Raw genomic sequence first — 23,883 nt, forward strand, 5'->3', positions numbered from 1 at the left:
TACAAAATGGATAGAATTGTCTAATCATAGGAAGTATGAGGTTAGAGGAAAGGAAAGAAACTAATACTTATTAAGTGCCATTATGTTACTGGCTCTGTGACATATATACATTTTATATCCAGAGCTTTGGAGAAACAGGAACATATATATCAGAAATATTTGTACTAATTACTTTATTTAATATTATTTATCATAGTGTTGTCTATTTTAAATATTTGCTTTCCACTGCTTTCATGCAGTAGATACTAAAATAAAACTGCCATGGGAAAAAAATTGTATGTCAATATTTATAAGAGGCAAGAGATTATTTGTAAGCTATTTGTAAGCTAATCCAGGTCACTTACTAATTCTATCATAAATAGAAGTGAAGGGTGTCACATCCAAGCATTCAAATTATGGTGAAGACGTACCCTATGCCATATGTACATTGAGAAAACAATTCTGATTTTTAAAAATACTTATTAAAATATACACATAGAAAATCTGCCTTGCCTAGTCTTTTGCCATCTATGAGTAGCAAACCATGTTTCTGACATCGAAATGCAAAACCTCAGACAACAACTGGTGTATAATCCTAGAGTCTGAGTCTTATTTTTTTGTATCTGTTAAAATTCCATCTCTAAATATTATGTTCTATAACATTTATGATTCTTTGCTCACTACCCTCCTCCTCCCCATCTCTAACACAGGCAACCAATTTCAAAATATTAATTATTCTAACTCAACACAACTCTCAGATCTTTCCTCTTCTTTCCATTTCCATCTTCACCACAATTCAGGTACTTATTACATGAGAAATCTTCAAAGTTGTTGATACAGCAAAGTGGATATATAGCAAGTGCTCCTTAGTGCTAAATATTATTAATATAAGAGTTTATTTAGATTTCCCACCTACAAAACCACTCCAATCCAAAGTATCCAACCCATTATCATCAATTTATTTTTTAATGAGATTACGATTAAATTAGTTCTGTTTTTAATCTTTCAATAGCTCCCACCTCTTAACTAACGAAAATTGACTCTTTACAGGTATTTCAAGGACACCTTCCACATGGCCTCAATTTACCTTTCAAACCCTAAATTCTCACAATCCCCCTACTTGCATCCTATTTACCAGTTCACTTTATTCCTTGCAGTTCTCTGAATACATATCCCTACAACTTTCTGAGCTTTCAAAGCTTTGTACAGTTTTCTCCTGCCAAGTGAATCACTATGGCCACCTTACATGTGCACATGAAAATCGTGGTCATCCTTTAAAGATCAGATGGTGGGACTACAGTGAGGCATGACCCTGAAAGTGAGTGTGTTCTTAAATTTTGTGCTCTAGGCAATTAACTTGTCTCAACCTAGTCCCGGTCCTAAAGATCATCTAAAAGGTTTCTTCCACAAAGTCTGCCCTGAATCCTCTCAATAAATTGTGACTCCTGTATCTCACTTAAGCCCCCGAAAGCATTTTATATCTCTCCCATGGCTTTAGATTCATTTAATAAATTCAACAACTATTTATCAGGCACCTTCTGTGTATCCAGGCACTGATCTAGGAGTTAGAGATAGAGCAGTGAATGAAACAAATAAAAATGCACCCTTCTGAGAATTTATGTTCTGGTAGGTTAGAGTAACTTGTACATACATCTGACTATAAGAGTATGTTCAGCTTGCTGCCAAGGACAAATTCTAATTACTCTGTGTAAGTCTGTACATGATACCTGCTCAATGAATATTTACTGAATTTAATTTAGGAAAAGAGATCTCTACATGCTTTTTACAAATATTTCAACTCGTGAATTATAACCAAATACAGACATGATTTCTTATTCATTTGATCTTTAAACTTACCTACTAATATCATTGTTGCTTAGGTCAAGCCTTTCCAATGACTGTAGTAGAGTAATTTCATCTGGAACAGATTTTAACTTGTTATCCCGCAGGTCTAGCACAAGGATAGAATTCAGATGCTTAAGATGTTCTGCCCCTAATGTTTCAATCTGGTTTTCACCTACATGTAATTCCTACAAAATCAAACATCAATCATATATATTTCCACATTCAATTTTATACTAGATAACAAAAATAAAATAGAAATTTTAATTTCAAATCACTGAAGAACACATGGACAACATAACGTTTTAATTAATAAGGTGCTTAAATTTTCAATTACATTTAAGCTATCCTGCAGTTAAAGAAAAATTGCAATAAGAAAATTTTCAAGAATGTTCTGGTAATTTAAAAATAACGGTTTAACCTAGCAGAACGTTCAAAGTTTATAAAACCAAAACAGAGAATTGATTTAGTTACATTTATAGAATTAATAAAAATACAAATCCAAGAACTATAGCGATGAAAGATTAAAGTTTTAAAATAAATCAACACAAGTTAAAAAATTATTTATATTATCAGTTTGTTATTCAACATTTCCACTAATAATTATTACATATACTTATACACTTATATGATTTCCCATTAACAGAATCTATAGCTACCAGATAATTAATCTTATAAATGATAACTTTTTCAGTTTTTTTTAGCACTGTCACCATTCTGCTTAAAAGGAACTCTCTTTAACACTAATGCATAAAAGTATATACATAAAGTATAATGCATAAAGTATAGAAGTATACATAAAGGAAAGCAAAGCACGGCAAATTTAAAAGACAATCTTAATGCTAAATACTTAAAACCAAAAGAAAGTAATTAATTTTAAACTAACCTGGTTATGACCAGGTAAACAAGAGAGGTAGCAATTTATAGAATTGGATACACATTCTTTGCTGGTATTCTCATATTCCAGGTCTCCTACAGCATGGTCCCAACGTACCATGTTAGCATCATCATCTACTACTTCTCCAATTATAAAAAACTCACCAAGATAAAATATTTCTATTTTTTAAGTTGATTATTTCTTTTTTTTTTAAATCTGTTACTAACAATACCAGTAATGTATTTAGTTACATTAAAATTCTGAATAATACTAATATAGGAAAAACATAGTACTTGTAACTGTAATATATATTTCCAATATAAAACAAGATTAAAACTTTCATTTTTATAATTAACTTTTGGAAAATATATAGTTATTTAATAATCAACTAAAGAGTACCTTTAATAATTTACAAGAAGGAAATTCTGGTAAAAAACGTAATTTATTCCTCCGCAAATAAAGCAGTTCCAGTGATTCCATGGCAGCCAATTCAGGAGGTATAGTTTCCAACAGATTTGAATTACAATCCAAATGCTTTAATCCTATAATATATATTTTGTGAAAAACAAAAATAATAAGAGAAAAATATATTGGTCTATAACTGTATATACATTCAAAGAATGGATAATCATGAGAACTTACGAACCTGTGCTATAATAATCAAGAACCTTGAATACCACTGAATTAAATATAAACTAAGGTGTGTTTTTTTACATTTAGTTATAATTAAAGAGAAGTGATATTAAATTTAATGTTTAATAATAGTCCAGGTCATCTTTGTAACAGATTTAAAAATAAAGTACTTTAATATTCTGTTAAAGTACTCTAAAATATATAAATTATACACTATGAGATTATTATTTCCCTCCATAATTATACTATAATTATACACCTTTAAAGAGAAAAAGCTTAAGGCAGTTAGACACATAAATATGCATGCATATTAGTCGTATGAATGGATGTCAAGTAACTTAGATACATCTGTATATAAAATAGGCAAGTTTACTTTCTGTCAAAAAGCCTTGGGATTTTTATGTATTCCCTCCTATTTTTCATCTACCTATACTGCCAATATCACTCTATCTTCTATACTTCCTTCCTTCTATTTTTTTTTTTTTAATTACATGCTTTCTCTAATAGCTTAGCTAACACTCTTGACAAGAATGTCCTAACTTGCAGCATCTCTCTCTTACCTCCTGGACCTTTCTTTCTTAAAAGGCAGAACTGAAAATAAAAATGGAAAAAAGTGAAGGTCTTCCTTCCCTAAGACTTCAATAAGCAGTTTTCTCCTTAATCCATAATAAAGATTGTTCCACTTATCATGGCCACAATTTTCTACAATTCACTCTCAATCCTCTACTTTGAATAGGTTATATGCATTTTATAACTTTTTCTCCTGTACTTTGGGCCGCTAATTTTAACATAATTCAAGACTGAGTGATGTGCCTCAGACCGTTTTTTTCAGTTTTTAAAGAAGATAACTGCTTTTCAAAACAAATGTAATAGTATTACTTTCAATTAATAACATAATAATTTATGTATTATTTGGCTAGAGCACTGAAGAACAAAAGTCACAATCTGACGCACCCCAAATCCAGTAAAGTCTATAAACAATTTAGAGACTCTAGTTTTCACAATAGTTTGTATCTAAGAGCACTAACTGAGAAAACAAGCAGTATGTGGTGGAAAAGCAATGAGGATGGAGTAAGAGAAGTCAAGCCTTGGCTCTACAACTTACGATATAATTTCTAAGCCTAGGTTCAGGAATTTTTAAAATGCAAATAATATGCATCTCCCCTAACTTACAAAACTGTTGTGATGCGAAACTTTATACGTAAAAGCATTTTGAGAACTTATGGGCCAAATAGAACTTCTGGAGATTAAGAACTCAATAAAAGAAATGAAGAATGAAATAGCCAGCTTAAGTAACAGAACTGACCAAACAGAGGAAAGGATCAGTGACATCAAAGATAGAAATCTGGAAATGACACAGACAGAAGAAGAGAAAAACTTAAGAGTTAAAAGAAATAAAAGAACTCTACAAGAACTCTCTGACTCCATCAAAAAGAGCAATATAAGCATAATGGGCGTACCAGAGGGAGAAGAAAGGGAGAAGGGAACAGAGAGTATATGCAAACAAGTAATCGATGAGAACCTCCCAAACGTGTGGAAAGAACTGGATTCTCGAATCCAAGAAGCAAATAGAACACCTAATTACCTCAACCTCAACAGGCCTTCTCCAAGGAACATTGTATTGAAGCTGTCAAAAATTAACAATAAAGAGGGCCGGCCCGGTGGCTCAGGCGGTTAGAGCTCCATGCTCCTAACTCCAAAGGCTGCCGGTTCGATTCCCACATGGGTCAGTGGGCTCTCAACCACAAGGTTGCCAGTTCAACTCCTCGAGTCCTGCAAGGGATGGAGGGCTCTGCCCCCTGCAACTAAGGTTGAACACAGCACCTTGAGTAGCTGAGCTGCCTCCCGGATGGCTCAGTTGGTTGGAGCGCGGGCTCTCAACCACAAGGTTGCCAGTTCAATTCCTCGACTCCCGCAAGGGATGGTGGGCAGCGCCCCCTGCAACTAAAATTGAACACGGCACCTTGAGCTGAGCTGCCACTGAGCTCTGGGATGGCTCAGTTGGTTAGAGCGCGTCCTCTCAACCACAAGGTTGCCGGTTCGACTCCTGCAAGGGATGGTGGGCTGTGCCCCCTGCAACTAGCAACGGCAACTGGACCTGGAGCTGAGCTGTGCCCTCCACAACTAAGACTGAAAGAACAACAACTTAAAGCTGAACAGCACCCTCCACAACTAAGATTAAAAGGACAACAACTTGACTTGGAAAAAAGGACTGGAAGTACACACTGTTCCGCAATAAAGTCCTGTTCCCCTTCCCCAATAAAATCTTTAAAAAAAAAAAAAAAAAAAAAAAAAAATTAACGATAAAGAAAGACTCCTCAAGGCAGCCAGGGAAAAGAAGACGGTAACCTACAAAGGAAAGCCCATGAGGTTTTCATCAGATTTTTCAGCAGAAACTCTACAAGCCAGGAGGGAGTGGACTCAAATATTCAAACTATTGAAAGAGAGAAATTATGAGCCAAAAATAATACATCAAGCAAAGATATCCTTTAGCTATGAAGGGGGAATAAAGACTTTTCCAGACATACAGAACCTAAGGGAATTTTCTAACTCATGACCCTGCACTACAAGAAATACTGAAGAAGGCTATTCGACCAGCATAGAGATAATTTCTGATAACAAAAACATAAAAGGGGGAGAGTAAAGGTCTGAACCAGCATAAAGGAAAGGAAAAAGTAAGCATGCTGAAGAAAATGGAATACTCTAAATATGAAACTTTCTTTTACATAAATTTAATGGTAACCACTCAAAAAAAAATCAAGAACTGAAATATATAACATAATAAAAGAAGAAACAGGGAAAATTCATAGAATACCACCATCATAGAATACAGCAACAAAAAGGCAAAGAAACAACGGAGACAGTCCTACCAGAAAACCAAAATTAGAATGATAGGAAATCCTCATATATCAATAATCACCCTGAAGGTAAATGGACTGAACTCACCAATAAAAAGGCAGAGAGTAGCACACTGGATCAAAACACTAAACCCAACCATATGCTGCCTTGAAGAGGCACATCTCAGCTACAAGGACAAATATAGATTCAAAGTGAAAGGGTAGAAATTGACACTCCAAGCAAATGGTATCCAGAGAAAAACAGGTGTACCATACTGATATCAGATGAAACAGACTTCAGGATAAAAAAGGCAACAAGAGACAAAGATGGACATTTCATAATGATAAAGGGGACGATACAACAAGTCCTCAATATTTATGTCCCCAATTAGGGAGTACCGAAATATACCAAGCACCTACTAACAGAACTAAAGGGAGAAATTGACCAAAACACAATTATAGTAGGGGACCTAAGTACATCACTGACAGCTATGGATAGATCATCCAAACAGAAAATAAACAAAGAAATAGCAGCCCTAAATGACATATTTGATGAAATGGTCATAATTGACATTTATAGAGCACTTCATCTTAGAACATCAGACTACACATTCTTTTCTAGTGTATTTACATACACTAGAAAATGTACATGAACATTCTCAAGAATAGACCATACATTGGGACATAAAATTAGCCTCAGCAAATTTAAGAAGATTGAAATCATACCCAGCATATTCTCTGATCAAAGACTTTGAAATCGGATATCAACTGCAAAAAGAAAGCAGGAAAAACCACAAATGTGTGGAGATTAAACAACATACTTTTAAAGAATGACTGGGTCAAAGAGAAATAACAGGAGAGATCCAAAGATACACAGAAACAAATGACAATGAAAATACATCCTACCAAATTTTTGGGATGCAGCAAAAGTAGTTTTAAGAGGGAAATTTGTATCATTACAGGCCTATCTCAAGAAACAAGAAAAATCCCAAATAACTAACCTCATTTACACCTTAAAGAACTAGAAAAAGAAGAACAAATGAATCCCAAGATCAGCAGAAGGAAATAATAAAAATCAAAGAATTAAATGAAATAGAGAAAAAGATAATAGAAAAAATTGATGCGACAAAGAGCTGGTTCTTTGAAAAGATTAATAAAATTGACAAATCCTTGGCTAGACTCACTAAGATATAAACAGAAAAGACACAAATAAATAAAATCAGAAATGAAAGAGGGGAAGTTACCACAGACGCCACAGAAACACAAAGGTATCATACTATGAAGGACTATATGCCACCAAATTCAATGACCTAGAAGAAATGGACAATATCTTAGAAACATATAGCCTTCCTAGGCTGAATCATGAAGAACTGGAAAATCTAAACAGACCGATCACCAGTAACGAAATTGAATCAGTCATCCAAAACCTTCCCAAAAGCAAAAGTCCGGGACAAGATGGCTTCACCAGTGAATTCTACCAAACCTTCAAAGAGGATCTAATACCAATCCTGCTCAAACTCTTCCAAAAAATTGCAGAAGAGACAGTAATCCCTAACTCATTTTATGAAGCCAACATTAACCTGATACCAAAACCTGGTAAGGACAACACAAAAAAAGAAAACTACAGACCAATATCTCTGATGAATACAGATGCAAAAATCCTAAACAAAATTCTAGCAAATCGAATGCAACAATGCATTAAAAAGATTATACATCACAACCAAGTGGGGTTGATCCCAGGGGCGAAGGGATGGTTCAACATCCGCAAATCCATCAATGTGATACATCACATAAATAAAATAAAGGACAAAAATCATATGATTATATCAATAGACGCAGAAAAGGTGTTTGACAAGATACAACATCCACTTATGATTAAAACACTTAATAAAATAGGTATAGAAGGAAAATACCTTAACAAAATAAAGGTCATATATGACAAACCCTCAGCTAATCTCATAGTTAATGGTGAAAAACTGAAGCCCTTTGCTCTACGTTCAGGAACACGACAGGGCTGTCCCCTATCACCTCTGCTTTTCAACATAGTGTTGCAAGTCCTCGCCAGAGCAATCAGGCAAGAGAAAGAAATAAAAGGCATCCAAATTGGGAATGAAGAAGTTAAATTGTCACTCTTTGCAGATGACATGATGCTATACATAGAAAATCCTAAAGACTCCACCAAAAAGCTATTAGAAACAATAAACGGATACAGTAAAGTTGCTGGCTACAAAATCAAAGTACAAAAGTCCATTCTTATGTTGCATTCCTATACATTAACAATGAAATCTCAGAAAAATAAAAAAAAAAAACAATTCCTTCTGCAGTTGCAACAAAAAGAATAAAATACCTAGGAATAAACTTAACCAATGATGTGAAAGACCTATATACTGAAAACTAGAAGACTTTTTAAAAGAAATTGAAGAATACACAATGAAATGGAAAGACATTCCATGTTCATGGATTGGAAGAATCAACATAGTTAAAATGGTCATATTACCCAAAGCAATATGCAGATTTAATGCAACCCCCATCAAAATCCCAATGGCATTTTTCAAAGAAATAGAACAAAAAATCGTCAGATTTGTATGGAACCACAAAAGACCTGGAATAGCCAAAGAAACACTAAGAAAAAAGAACAATGCTGGAGGTATCACGCTCCCTGACTTCAGCTTGTACTACAGGGCAACAATAATCAAAACAGTATGGCATCGACAGAAAAACAGACACACAGACCAATGGAATAGAATTGAAAACCCAAAAATAAACCCACATAAATATGGACAGATAATTTTTGACAAAGAAGCCAGAAACATACAATGGAGAATAGACAGCCTCCTCAATAAATGGTGCTAGGAGAATTGGAAAGCCACGTGCAATAGAATGAAACTAGACTTCTATCTGTCACCATGTACCAAAATTAACTCAAAATGGATAAAGACCTAAGCATAAGACCTGAAACAATAAACTGCTTAGAAGAAAGCATAGGTACTAAACTTATGGACCTTGGGTTTAAAGGGGATTTTATGAATTTGACTCCAAAGGCAAGGGAAATAAAAGCTAAAATAAATTAATGGAACTATATATAAATTAATGGAACTAAAAAGCTTCTGCAGAGCAAAAGAAACCATCGACAAAATCAAGAGGCAACCAATCGAATGGGAGAATATTTTTGCAAACAACACATCCGATAAGGGGCTAATATCCAAAATATATAAGGAACTCATACAACTCAACAACAACAAAAAACTAACAGTCCAATTAAAAACTGGGCAGAGGACCTGAAAAGACATTTCTCCAAAGAGGACATACAAATGGCCAATAGACACATGGAAAAATGCTCAACATCATTAATCATCAGAGAAATGCAAATAAAAACCACAATGAGATATCACCTCATACCAGTTACAATGGCTATCATCAACAAGACAAATAGTAACAAGTGTTGGAGAGGCTGTAGAGAAAAAGGAACCCTCATACACTCTTGGTGGGAATGCAGACTGGTGCAGCCGTTATGGAAGGCAGTGTGGAGGTTCCTCAAAAAATTGATAATAGAATTACCATATGACCGAGCAATCCTTCTCCTGGGTATCTATCCAAAAAAATCTGAAAACACTTATCCATATGTGCTCCAATGTCACTGCAGCTTTATTTACGGTGGCCAAGACATGGAAACAACCAAAATGTCCTTCGATAGATGAGTGGATAAAGAAGACGTGGTATATATACACAATGGAATACTATTTGGCCATGAGAATAGATGAAAAAGTACCATTTGTGACAACATGGATGGATCTTGAGATTATAACACTAAGCAAAATAAGTCAGACAGAAAGTAGAGAACCATATGATTTCACTGATACGTGATATATAAAACTGAAAACAACAAAAGAACAAGACAAACATATGAAGAAACAAAAACTCATAGATACAAACAATAGTTTAGTGGTTACCAGAAGGTAAGGTGGGAGGGGAGTTGTAGATAAGGGTAAAGGGGATCAAATATATGGTGATGGAAGGAGAACTGACTCTGGGTGGCGAACACACAATGTGATATATAGATGATGTAATACAGAATTGTACATCTGAAATCTATGTAACTTTACTAATAATTGTCACCCCAATAAACTTAAATTTAAAAAAAAGTACTAAAATGTACCTTAATATTTTTATCCCTTAATATTAGTTCTACAATACTTTACATATGATGGTTCAATGGTAAACTGTAATAGAACCACTGAATTTTAACAATTTTTTAAAGAAAGGATTCACAATTTTGGCAAAACTAGACTCTTGTCATTAAGTATGAACCACGAAGAAGCTATAGCTATGACATAACTATATATCATAGGTGGAATAACCTACAAAAGGGAAATAACCTTAGTGAATATTGAATGAATGAATGAAAATACAGCATAGCTCAAAACCTTAATTTCTCAGGTATTTAACTTTATAACTATTCATAATCAAATTTTCTTTTCTTCCTTTTGATATGTCAAAGTATCTTTTTGGTGTTGTTTAGGAAGCTGCTAGGCAATAATAGCCTTGAGAAAATCTAACCAGTTGCTATTGCTTGCATTTATCACCATACAATCTATTATTTTATTTCTGTGTAATAACTGTATTAAAATTTATTTTTCTAAATGTCAGTTAGATCAACTTCAAATTCATACATTTTTTTTTTAAATAGAGATTTACTTTTCATTCCACTTATTTCTGCCGGCAAACTCTTCAGTTGATTACTGGAAAGATTGAGTCGCACCAGACTGGATAGAGAAGAAAAACTAGCAGGAACAGTTGTAAGATGATTATTTGAAAGATCCTTTAAAAATAGAAAGACAGAATGAAAGAATGAATCAATCAATCAGTAAATAAATAAATAATTCTTAAAGGATATTTTAGAATTTTGCAGAAATTGAAACATTAAAAAAACTATTTCAGGGATGACATGTTCTGTAGCTCGCATATACTAACAACTTCATAAATCATCATTCATTACCTCAATATTCTGTGGGCCTACTAGGTGTCAAATAAACAGCCGCGAGGAATTAGAATGAATTCTGATCTCAGAAATATTTTATTTAAATGTTTCTACTCATATTAAGTTGCTGCAAATCTAGCTGCGGTTTAAAAGGTTAAAAAAAAAAAAAAAATTTGCAAAAACCGCAATTACTTTTGCACCAACCTAACCCTAAGTCATACTATATATCTTGCCTCCTGTTTTCAATAAAAAAAAATCAGTATTTTTATCCAATATATATGGAGTACCTATGATAAACTGGGCAAAATGTAATTGAAATGAAAAACATCTTTGCAAAAAGAAAAATTCTTGAAAGAAAAATAAACCTGAAAAAAAACTGACATTTTAATTTTTGAGGAAAAAGTATTCCTTCGATTCTTCTGCTGACCGAAGCAAGTCTACTTTCCATTCATTCAAGCTCGCCTAATTAATCTCTATACCTTGATGTTTCTTTAAGTCATTGTTTCTGTTTATTCTTTAAACAGTTATGAGAGAACTTTTTTTTTTGAAACTCCATGTTATAAATCAGATAAATCTTCTCATGACATTTGAATTCAGTCAAAGTATTCCACTAGCTATCAGCAAACTGTTAGGTCGAGCCAGTGGCAGGAATGGATAAGTAAAAAATAACTTAAAGGAACTGTTCTCTGAAGATTTTCAGTTAGTCTAATATTAAACAATTGCATTCTATAACTCTAAAGTAAGAAGACAGAAAAAAGCCAAAATGGTAAATCAGCGTTTAAAAAAACACTGTTATACTGTAAATAACATAAAATAACATATTATCATAATCTACAACATACAACATAATAATCTACAACTCCAATACTCTAAACTCTAAGAATTAACAGATTACTAAAAATAAATATTGCAGAATATCAAAAGTTACTGACACTAAATGCAATGTAGTATTCTGGACTGGATCCTGGAACAAAAAAAAAGGACATTAGTGGAAAAACTGGGAAAATCTTAATAAAATCTGTCGTTTAGTCAGTAATGTTGTACCAATGTTTATTTCTTAGTTTTTACAAATGTCCCATGGGTATGTAAAATGTTAACATTAAGGAATTCTGGGTGAAGGGAATATGGGAAGGGAGCTCTCTGTACTATCTTTATGATATTTCTATAAATCTGAAATTATTCCAAAATAAAAAATTTAAAACAAAAAAAATTTCTGACAGAGAAAAGATATTAATTCACAAATTCTTAAGACATTTTAAATAACCCAAATCAATAATTACTAATAAAGTTAAACACTTAATTATTATAGTTAATCATTAGATATAAAGCATAAGTATACTACATATAAATTAATCAATATTTATGCTGTCATTTCTTCAATACTGTAGTACCATTATGCTAAGCAGTTTTTATACAACTAAGAAATATTAGCGTAAATTATTACAGATGCTTATACTTTTAATGTTTTAATATACTGTTGCTCACATTATGGTTTACATGATACTGAGTCCTTAAGAACACAATTCTCAGCTGAAACATCCTTTCACTATGCTACCTGGAACACGGGAACACATAGAGGGGAAACAACTGAGAACTGCTGTAGTTTATTAGGAGGTTTCCTTCCTACTCTAAATACTCTTAAAAAAAAAAAATCAATTGCCGTTTTATCTTTAAATTTTATAAGAAAATTTGATGGCTCCCTCTGTTGCCATTCATTTTATCTACCTCTGCCTTTTACTTTCCAAACCTTATTTCCAATTATGATCAGATTGAAAGAGAGATACTGAAGGAATGGTTGAAGGGAGTATATATTTTTATTTTAAACACTTGTGCAGATAAGGAAAAGACTAAGGAGGATGTGTTTACAAAAATAAAAATAAATAAATAAATAAATAAGTAAGTAAAAGAAGTAACTTTTCCTTTAATGAAATGTAAACTTTAAGGCTAAAATGACATAAATGAGTTTTTCAAAACATGTAATAGGGTAAAGAATAAGAATATGAGAGAACTATGTGGAGAAGAGATTATGTATTAGAACATCTGATCTAATATAACTAGTCTTTCAAATAGGATACCTTACAGTGGAATCTTACTCCTTCAGTGGTGAAGTAGGAAGGGGAAAAAAGAAAAGATACACTTTGAAGTCAAATTGACATGTCAAAATCCAGAATTCCTTACTTACAGTTGAATGACTTTTGATAAGTTACTTCTTTTTTATAAGCCTAGTTTGCTATCTGCATTAGGGGATACAACTGTCTAACTTGCCCTATGTAAAGCACAAAGTCAAGTGCCTATTGTTTTTAATTACTTAATGTGATTAAATAATACCTATATTGCTTTACAATTATTCTATTTAACATGTGACACAGATGCAACAAAAATTTGCCAGGTAATGTGGCCATTTTTCCGAAAAATAGAAAAGGCAGTCCTTAAAGGAATATCTGCGTACTCAGAGGGGATACTCAGAAGAAAGAAAGCTATAGAGGTTGTAAAGGAGGAAGTAGAATGGTATAGAAAAGAGAACTGATATATGCTAAAGACATCTTTCCTCTATTTTTCTAAGTAAGCCATAAAAGCTTCTGAATAACAAGGTCATCCTTATGACCATTTCTCAAACTCTATTCCTAAATTAAAACCTAAGATCATTTCATAGAAAACATAGGAAAAACAAATTTACAATTAATAATTTAGCAATCTAATTGAAATGTACAGTTTCTGATAATCTAGTCATAGAATCAGCTGTCCGTATTTTAATGATTTCAATCATACAACCAAATTCTCAGCCTGATAAAAAATCCCATTAGCCACAAATTATATAAAAACTGGAAGATCACAACTTACCAAATCTTCTAAATTAAAAAGTTGTTCAAATCCCTTTGGTATGCAAGTTAGTTCATTATGTTGGAGATACAAGCCTTTCAGGTTTCTTAGATTTGTAATTTCTTCAGGGAGTATTTTCAGTTTGTTATGACTATTGATCAATAAAATAAATGCTAAATAATTTGGTGACAACATATTAAATATTTATAAAGGCATTTTTGCTAACAACATGGGCTCATTAAAAATATGAAATATGGTTACTAATTTTAAATACTTATCACACTTCATATCCCAAAAGTACACATACATTAAAATAGTAATCAAAAGTAATCAAATTGAGGGTTTCAAAGAAAAACAAGGAAATAAAGTTTTAACCAAACAAATAATTTGTGAACTTCTGATTGCTTCCTTATAATGAACTCTTGATTTTACATGTAATGTGAAAGGATACAATGGACACTTCATATTTTATACCGTAGCTGAGTTTTAGAATTTTGACAAAGATGTGCACACATACACTTCAATGGAGTGACATCTTACGTGGAGATTCTATTATAAACTTAGCACTCAAGATAAAAATAGCTATTTCTGTCGGAGGGCCTGGCATGTCCATTTGAAAGTAATATGAAACACCACTCTTTTTTGTACTGAGTCTTAACTTTTTAGCTCAGTTCTTCTATTCAACTCATTGGTTTAAGAGAAGCCCCAAGTCACTGAGGACGATACACTCTGTAATAATTAAGAGTTGACTTAACTTGTTCCCAGATTAATCTCTACGTAACTATTCACTTAGGAATTCCACTCTATTTTCACGCCATATAAAATTACTTAAAAAATAACAGGGAAATGGAAAATATAAGGGGTAACAATAAATTATATTAAATTAAATTAAAATAATATAAATTAAAATTTTATAATTTACAAAATTTTGTAATTTACAGTTATTAAATTAATTAAATTATATTAAAATAAAACTAGTTGGAACAAAAATGCCAAAAGATGTGTTCTAAAGTAAGAACCACTAAAAGTTGTCAAAAATTGTCTCTTGTTGTTGATTATGTAATTGAAATCTTTGTACATTTGATAGTTGGGCAGAGATACCATTCTGCTATCTAGTTACTCCATCCTAATCTTCAGTGTTGGAAGTTAAAGCTAAAGCCACACCCACTCCATACTCCCTCACTACTTCCAGTCAACCCTCCCTATTCTTGCCTTTGCAGGCCACATCCATGCCTTCAACTTATAAGGGGAAGAAGTTCTAATGTAGTTCTAAATAATTAGCACCTTTTTATGTATAGATATTTTTGTTGATTTACGGTCATTTTAAGTTTTCCCAAGATGAGAACTGTTATTTCAGGTACTATGTTCCCTCAAATCACATGAAAGTTAACATACTTTCAGAAAACTGAGACTTCACTATACTATAGGTAAGTCTATAACCATATCTATTTTATAAACCATAGTTTTCACACTATGTTTTGAATATTTAAACATTTTTGTTTTCTCTCCTAAATGAAATCTTCCCTAATCCATTTTCCATAAATTGTGCATATATAATATATAAGGCAGTTATTCTGGAAAGTCTGGATATGTAATGAAGGGCAAAGAGTTAGCAAGAGCCTTAGCCACCTGGCCTCCCATGTACCTATAAATGAGTACCAGATGCACACAATAGACCCAACCCCAGAAGTCCTCAGAAAACGTTAAATATCACTAATATCAAAACTATGAAGTTTTTCATCATTAATGAAAGAATTGTTTTAAATTTTTCCTATTACTTCACACCTAGATATTTTTTAGTATAATAAAGTAACTTAAAACTTGATATCAACAAACATGTTTTCTAAAATAACTACTTAAAATTGTTTCATAAAAATAAAAAAAAGTATTTTTAAAAAGTCAACTGCTTTAAATTTGTAAAACCAGAAAACATGTAGGCAATTCCAAAACAAAAAAATAAAAATAATTTGAGAATTAAAACTTACAATTCTTATTCTGCATTAACCACTTTCTGAGATAATACAAAAGTATTTTCTAGTTAGAAAAAAAATTTAAAGAATATTAGATTTATACTCTAATATTATCAATATTGAAATAAGTTTATATTTTACCTGACATTAAGTTTCTGAAGATTTTCTAATTCTCTTATAGCAGAAGGAAGGGATGTCAGCTGATTGTCATGTATCTAAAAGTTATTTAAAAACACAGTCAATATCTTAGTCTTATAATTAACCATATATAAATCAAAATTCTTCAACAATAATCCTATTCTAATTCCGCAGAATCGAGTAGGGCTATTGGAAATTTGTTTTGTGTATAGAATAGGAAAAAGAGTTTGAAACTGACCAAACTGCTGTTCAGAAATCATGAACATTAAATATTACAATTTAAAAAATAACCCTTCACCCCAATGAGTGGAATTCCAATCTCAAATGAGAAATGAGTTAGAATTAATTTAATTCTAAGAACAATTTTTAAAAATAGGTAGTAGTATGAGTCCTGTTTTATACGTGTGGAAACTGAGGCACAAAGAGGTAACTTTCCCAAGGTTATCCAGCTATCAAGTGGTAGAGTCAGAATTTGACGCCTCATTTTCTAACTCTGCACTCGTAACCATTAGCCATGCCTAATAATTTGTTATTCTTCCTTGCATTCTGTCAATTGAACATGGATTTTCTGCTTATCAAAGCTTAAATTTAACTTTAGTCTTTTCAACTAATGACCCATATCTACTATAATCAGTCAACTTACATCAAGAACAGCGAGTGCAGGCAGGAGTCGGAGGTCATCTGTAAGTGACTGAAGTTTATTGTTGGATATGATTAGCTTGGTCAAATCTGTCTGCTCCCACCATCGTTCAGTCGCACTGAATGAAAGATTCTGATTAGCTTCCTCAGGGATATCCATATTTATTCTCCAGACACACTGAGGCACTATCTCCATCACACCCAGACCAACAAAAAGAAAAAGAAAAAAAAGAAAGAAAGAGAGAACAAGAAGTGAGATACTAAGTGACATACTTTTATAATAGATATCAAATTTATCTACTGAAAAACAATTGCTAAAACATTAAAAAACACACAATGTGATATATATATAGATGATGTATACAGAATTGTACACCTGAAATCTACGTAACTTTACTAACAATTGTCACCCCAATAAACTTTAACTAAAAAAACTTCAATTAAGTCAAACAAATACCAATAAATTGTAAGTAGAGTAAAAGTTGATTTTATTCAAAATCAGAATACGTGATATATATTTTACATATCAGAACTCACTTTTATCTTCATTCAACTGTATCTACTATATACATACTCTGTACAGCATATTGTGGTACATGTACAAGAAAAATAAAGAATGTACTCTAGCAGAATAACAGAAGGCATAGAAATCAACATTTATAAGGTAATGTTATAACTTTTATAACAGAAGTATATATTAAGTCTAAGAAAGCACTGGTAACAATAAGAGACAACATTTACAAATACCAGGCAATTTTCTAACATAAAAATTGTTTATGTTAACTGTAACCTCATAATTCCATGAGGTAGGTGCTATTACCATCCTCATTTTATAGACAAGAAAAATGGAACACAGAAAGAATTATAATTTACTCAGAATTATACAGCTAGTAAGTAGCAAAGATGGAATTCAAACCCTGGCAAAGGTCTTGCCTCTCAGTGAATATTTGAAAGGCATATATGACTCTGGGAGCTGCTCTCGATTTTACCTGACATACTCAACAGAAATGATAACATATGTCTACACAAAGACTGTACTTGAAAGCTCAAGGCAGTTTTATTCATAATAGCATAAAACTAGAAAAACTCAAATGTCTATCAACAGGTGAATGGATAAACACATTGAGGTATATACATACAATGGACGATTATTCGACAATAAAAAGGAACTACTGATATAAACCATATGGATGAACCCCCCCAAAAAATATTACACTAAGCAAAAGAAGCCTAAAACAAAAAATCCAATGTATAATTCCATTTAAGAGACTAATCTGTATTGACAAAAAGCAGATCGATCACTACAATGTTGTGTGGAGCAGCGGGTAGACTGACAACACAGGGGCCTAAGGGAACTTCCCAAGTGTTGGAAATGTTCTGTAACTTGATTGTGGTAGTGGTTATACAACTGTATATATTTGTCAAAACTCATTGACTGTACACTTAAAATGGGTGCACGTACTGTTTGTAAATTATACCCTGATAAGGTTAATTAAAAATAAAAAAGGCTGCCAATTATTAAAATACAAATGATGTGAAAGTAATCATATATATGTATACATACATCAACAAGTAAATGAATAAACAAATATCATATATATATATATATATGTATTTCTCACAGGGTAGATGATACCCTTAAAACAGCACTACCCAATAGAATTTTCTGCAATGATAGAAATATCCTACTGTCTGTACTATTCAATATGGTAGCCTCTGGCTGCATAAGGTTATTGAACACTGAAAATGTAGCTGAAGTGGCTGAAGGACTTTTTTTTATTTCATTTAATTTTGGTTAATTAAAACTTAAGTAGCCAGGAGGGGCCGGTTAGCTGAGCTGGTTGGAGCGCAATGCTCTTAACAACAAGGTTGCCTGTTTGATCCCCACATGGGCCACTGTGAGCTGCTGCCTCCACAACTAGATTGAAATAATTACTTGACTTGGAGTGGATGGGTCCTGGAAAAACACACTTAAAAAACAAATAAAAGTTTTTAAAAAAAATTTAAGTAGCCATATGTGAATAGAGGCTTCCACAATGGACAGCACGGCCCTTAAATGAGAAAAAAGGCAGAAGTGAAAATCTTCAGGGAATCGGGATAGATAAAAATTTTTAGTACAGAAAAAGTACAAATCATAAAAGAAAAACTTGATAAACTGGACTTCATCAAAATTTAAAACATAATTTTCTAAAGAAATTAAGAAAATAATGCAAGCCTCAGACAGGGAGAATATATTAGATAAATTATCACTATAGATATCTGAGAAGAACTTGTGTCATAACTCAGTAAGACAAATAATCCAATTAAAACTAGACAGAAAAACCTGAACACTTGCCAAAAAATATACAAATTGCTAATTAACAGTTGAAAAGATGTTCAACATCATTAGTCATCAGGAAATGTAAAACCATAAGAAGATACTACAACACAAACACAAGAATAGCTAATGTTAAAAGGACTAAAATACAAAGTATTGGTAATGATGCAGAGCAACTGAATCTGTCCTATTACTAGGGGCAAACAATTTGGTGAACTCATAAAATTAAATATACAGTTATCACTACATGTCTAGCAATTCCCTTCCTTCCAATCTGTATTTTCATTGTGATAGTATCTATGACAGATGGCATTCACTTGTTAGCTAACACATTTCCTTTCTTACTCAAAACATATTAAATTGAACAGTTTGGTTTCCTTTAGAATTTACAGCCTTCTTTTGTTCCAAATTCTGGAACCTTTTGCTTTCATTCAGTTTTTGATGGATCACTCCAAAACATTCCTACACTACTGCTCTGCCAGGGTCATGCCACCATAAGCAACAAGCAATAATTCCTTTTCAACTCCATCATTTTACTGGTCCAGTGAAAAAACTACAATATCTATACTAAACCAATTGATGATATATTCTTATGCTGCTACTCATAAAAAGAGCTGTCGCTTAAAATTTCCAGATTATTTCCAATATTCTTCTTTGAACTTGGTTATTAACAGTTATTTTGTATAGGCATACCTTTCTAAGTTATAGGATTGACACCCAGAATGATGACTTTAAAACTGTCAACAGTATTCGGATGTTAAGTAAATTATAGTAGTCATAAAATTATATGGGATATTATAGTCATTAAAAATAATCAGATTTTTCAAGTGACACTGAAAAATGTACAACTGAAATCAGAAAAGCAGGGCTTTGTACAATCCTAAATTTGTTAAAGGTAATAAACAGAAGGCAACTTATATATACATATTCATATAGAAAACTACAGAAAAACCTCCAAAATATCAAGTGATTAACCCTAGACAGTCATTTTGATTTTTATGCTTTCTATAAAATCTACTTTTTCTACAGTAGACATAATGCTTTTATAAAAAAGAAAATAATCAATGATATTTTCACAAAAGAATTATGGTGTATAAAAACAAAGGGTATCTAAAACCCGCAAAAGTATCCAGATTTCAGTTACAGGTGAAAGTTAACCTGTACTATGAGTTAACAACCCTAATGGGTCAATAAAATGTTTCACTGCGCTTAGAGTTCCTGCTAAGAAGAATTGTTTCAAAGAAACCACCATCTAAGAAAACAGAATTTTAACTGCTTTTTGTTACATACATCAAAATAAAAGGCTAGATTCTATTTTTCCAATGTAGAAATAATGGACATGACTGTACTTAACAAATACATTTATATGATTGAATAAACCTGAAAGAGGAAATAAAGACGTGGAGTATAAAACATCTATTATTTAACAAATGCAAGTCTTAATAAATCTGTTTAAGGCTTGTGTTAAAATGTTTATGTGACTATGAATTGTTCAAAGTGTCATTTTGCTTCCTTCGTACCTAGGCTGTCTGAAAAAGCTACATACTCTATGATTCCAATTATATGACATTCTGGAAAAGGCAAAACTACAGAAAGAGTAACAAGACTGGTGGTTCCCACGGCTGGGAGAAACATAGATATCCTGTTACCCTGAAAATAAGACCTAGCCAGATAATCGGCTCTAATGCGTCTTTTGGAGCAAAAATTAATTTAAGACCTGGTATTATATTATATCATATTATACCCGGTCTTATTTTATATTATATTATATAAGACCCGGTCTTATATTAATTTTTGCTCCAAAAGACTCATTAGAGCTGATTATCCGGTTAGGTCTTATTTTCAGGGAAACACGGTAGAAGGTATACAAAAAATGCTATTTAAATATGTGGCATTCCCCACAGCATACAAACTTTAATATTTATTAGCTCATATATGTCATATAAAATATCTTATCTCATACATGATGACAGCAATCTGAAAGAATCCATGTTTGATACTATCTTTTGAACATAATTCATAATTTTAGGTAATATTTGGGGATAATAATAAAGATATGAGGGGACTTTTTAAAAAGTCAGTGTATTTTAAAAAGTACAACAATGTGTAAGCCTCTACAACGGACAATTTAGTAAAAGTAATAATCATGTTCTGCAATTACTTTGATTACATCAAAAAACACTTCTGTAGCCTTTATCTATACTTCATATAACAGATTTTAAGAACCATAATCAATAGGCCACTGGCCTACTTCTATATGTCACTTATTCATTGAACCATCAGTTATTGAGCAGAGACATGTAGCATAAAAATATAAAGGACAAGCATGCTCAACAATAAGAAAACAAACAAGCCAGTTAAAAAATGGGCAAAAAATCTGAACAGGCACCTCATCGAAGAACATATACAGATGGTAAATGAGCATATGAAAAGATGATACACGTATGTCATTAAAAAATAGCAAATTAAAACAATGAGACACCACTGCACATCTATTAGAATAAACTCCAAACACCTGATAATACCAAATGGTAGCAAAGGTGTGGAGCAACAGAACTTTCATTCATTGCTGGTAGGAATGCAAAATGGTACATCCACTTTTGAAGAGTCTGGCAACTTCCTCCAAAGCTAAGTGAAGCATAATCTTATCATGTGATCCAGAAGTGGTGCTCCTAGGTTTATACCCAAATGAGTTGAAAACTTATGTCCACACAAAAATCTGCACATAAATAGCAGCTTCATTCATAACTGCCAAAAACTGGAAGCAACCAAGGTGTCCTTCAAAAGGTGAATGGATAAACAAAATGGTATATACCTACCATGGAAAATTATTCAATGATAAAAAAAACGAGCTATCAAGCTACTAAAAGAAATGGAAGAAACTAAAATGCACATTGATTAGTGAAAAAAACCAGTCTGAAAAAGCTATATACTCTAAGATTCCAATTATGTGACATTTTGGAAAAAGCAAAACTGGGAGAAAGAGTAAACAGATTCGTGGTTCCCACAGCTTCAGGAGAAGCAAAGTAAGGAACGAATAGGTAGAGCTCGGGAGATTTCCAGGGCAGGAAACTATTCTCTATGATACTGTAATGGTGCGTACATGGCATTATGCATTTATCAAAACTCAGAACAACACAACACTAAGAGTGAACAGCAATGTAAACTATGGGGAAAAGAATTTTTGTTATTGTCATTACTGTTCAAGTATAGGATTCTGAAAAGAGGTGGGAGGCCTTATGTAGACACTTAGGGGTAAGATTTCAAAAGGCTTTTGTATGTTGTGCTAAGGACTTTATACTGAATCTTGAGGGCTATGGGGAGTCATTAAATGTTGTGAGTGACATAATAATATCTGTGTTTTGTAAAGATAACACCTGGTAATGACACTAAGTTAGAAGGTGAGATTTAAAACAAATACAGGTAACCCCTTAGGAGGCTCTTGCAATAACAGCAAGAGCCAATATTTTCTGTGTATTTTTTATGTACCAGTCACTTTATGTGTATTATCTCATTTAAACCTTAGATGATCCAATTAATACCATACTGTAAATGAGAAAATAAGGAACAAGATTAAGCATCTCAAAGATATGGAGATATGGAGCATGGCCCCATACAAGAGACTATAAATAGTTTAGAATTATACGGGCTTCGGCGTTTAAGGTTAACTGATAAGAGATGAAATTGAAGCTACAGGTAGATAACACCTTCCATATTATGGTAACAAAAACTCCTTTTTGATATATAAACTACAAATACCATGTGCCTCTCCTATTTATGCCTTTTCTCTCCTTTGAAATATTGTACATTCACTCATTCGACATTATTTACTGATTACCTAGTATGCGTCAGGTATTGTTAGGCTCTGTTTATGGAATAACAGCCTAAACAGCTGTGATCCATGTCACCATAAGAGTCAGAATTCATTTGCTCCTTAAAACTTCAGTAGACTAAATCATCTGGATCCGATCGATAAGTACATTCCAGCATACCACACTGTTGTTTGGGAACATTCATTAATTTACCTATTCCGTCCACAAATGTTTAATAAGAATCTACTTCATACCAAGTACTATTTTGGGTGCTAGGTCTACAACAAAGAACAAAACAAAGCTCCTTAACCTCATCAAACTAAGACAATAAATAAACAAATACATGTTATAAAGACTCATAGTGATAAATGCTGTTTAAAAATTAGACAGGTAAGAGAACAGAGTCTTAGCAATGGTATTTATACAGACAGTAGTTAGGAAGGGCCGCTCTGAGGTGTGACCTCTGAGCAGTCTTACAGGAAGCCCTAGTCACGTATTCAGGAAAATGTTCCATGCTTTAGGAAAATAAAGTGTACATATGCATGTCTGTAGCTTTAAAATATTTAGGTTCCCATTCATTAAAAGCTTTATCAGGTAGAGCAGAGACTTTATGTCATATATTCTTTCATTCATTCAGCAAGTATTTGTGTGGTGTAGTCTGTAACATGACACAATAAAAAAGCAATCATTAGAAGGAAAATAGAAGGTTTTAATCCCAGATAGCCTAAAACCTGACTATTAAGTAGAGGAAAACATTACAGGAAGCATGTTATATTCTCTCTCTCCCCACTTCCCACTTCCTCCCTTATACAACAGATAATCAGAAAAGCATCTGACTACTATTCATTCACCGTATCCAGATTTGTGTTGATCTTTAGTAGGTTTTTCAGGATGGCCCCAATTCACTCTTTATGGCATCTATCCTAATCCTCAATCTACGAAATATGCTCATTAGTCCTTGTAGTCAGTACTCTGCCCAGTTGCACAAAGGATCTTGACAGGGAACAGTGTCATTAAGTTCCAAAGGAGCAAATGAAATAC

General features: G+C 32.7%; 1 protein-coding gene across 3 annotated transcripts in view; it reads right to left on the reverse strand.

Moving 5' to 3' along the window:
- Positions 1-23,883, reverse strand: part of LRRC40 (leucine rich repeat containing 40) — a 56,522-nt gene that overhangs the window by 31,987 nt on the left and 652 nt on the right. For 2 of the 3 annotated variants that reach the window (XR_012497278.2, XM_019755082.3), the window contains exons 2-7: positions 16,718-16,899; positions 16,078-16,151; positions 13,988-14,117; positions 10,864-10,987; positions 3,098-3,240; positions 1,837-2,009 (exon numbers count right to left, since the gene is read on the reverse strand). Coding sequence is in view for 2 of the 3 variants with exons in the window: in XM_019755082.3 (XP_019610641.3) it covers positions 1,837-2,009; positions 3,098-3,240; positions 10,864-10,987; positions 13,988-14,117; positions 16,078-16,151; positions 16,718-16,899 (826 nt within the window). In the remaining variant the exon portion in view is untranslated. Of the gene's footprint in view, positions 1-1,836; positions 2,010-3,097; positions 3,241-10,863; positions 10,988-13,987; positions 14,118-16,077; positions 16,152-16,717; positions 16,904-23,883 lie in introns of all 3 variants that reach the window. The other variant, XM_019755083.3, reaches the window with a different exon arrangement.

Source organism: Rhinolophus sinicus, chromosome 14, assembly GCF_057876585.1.
Source record: "Rhinolophus sinicus isolate RSI-liver-muscle chromosome 14, RSI-T2T, whole genome shotgun sequence".
NCBI classification, from domain to species: Eukaryota; Metazoa; Chordata; class Mammalia; order Chiroptera; family Rhinolophidae; genus Rhinolophus; species Rhinolophus sinicus.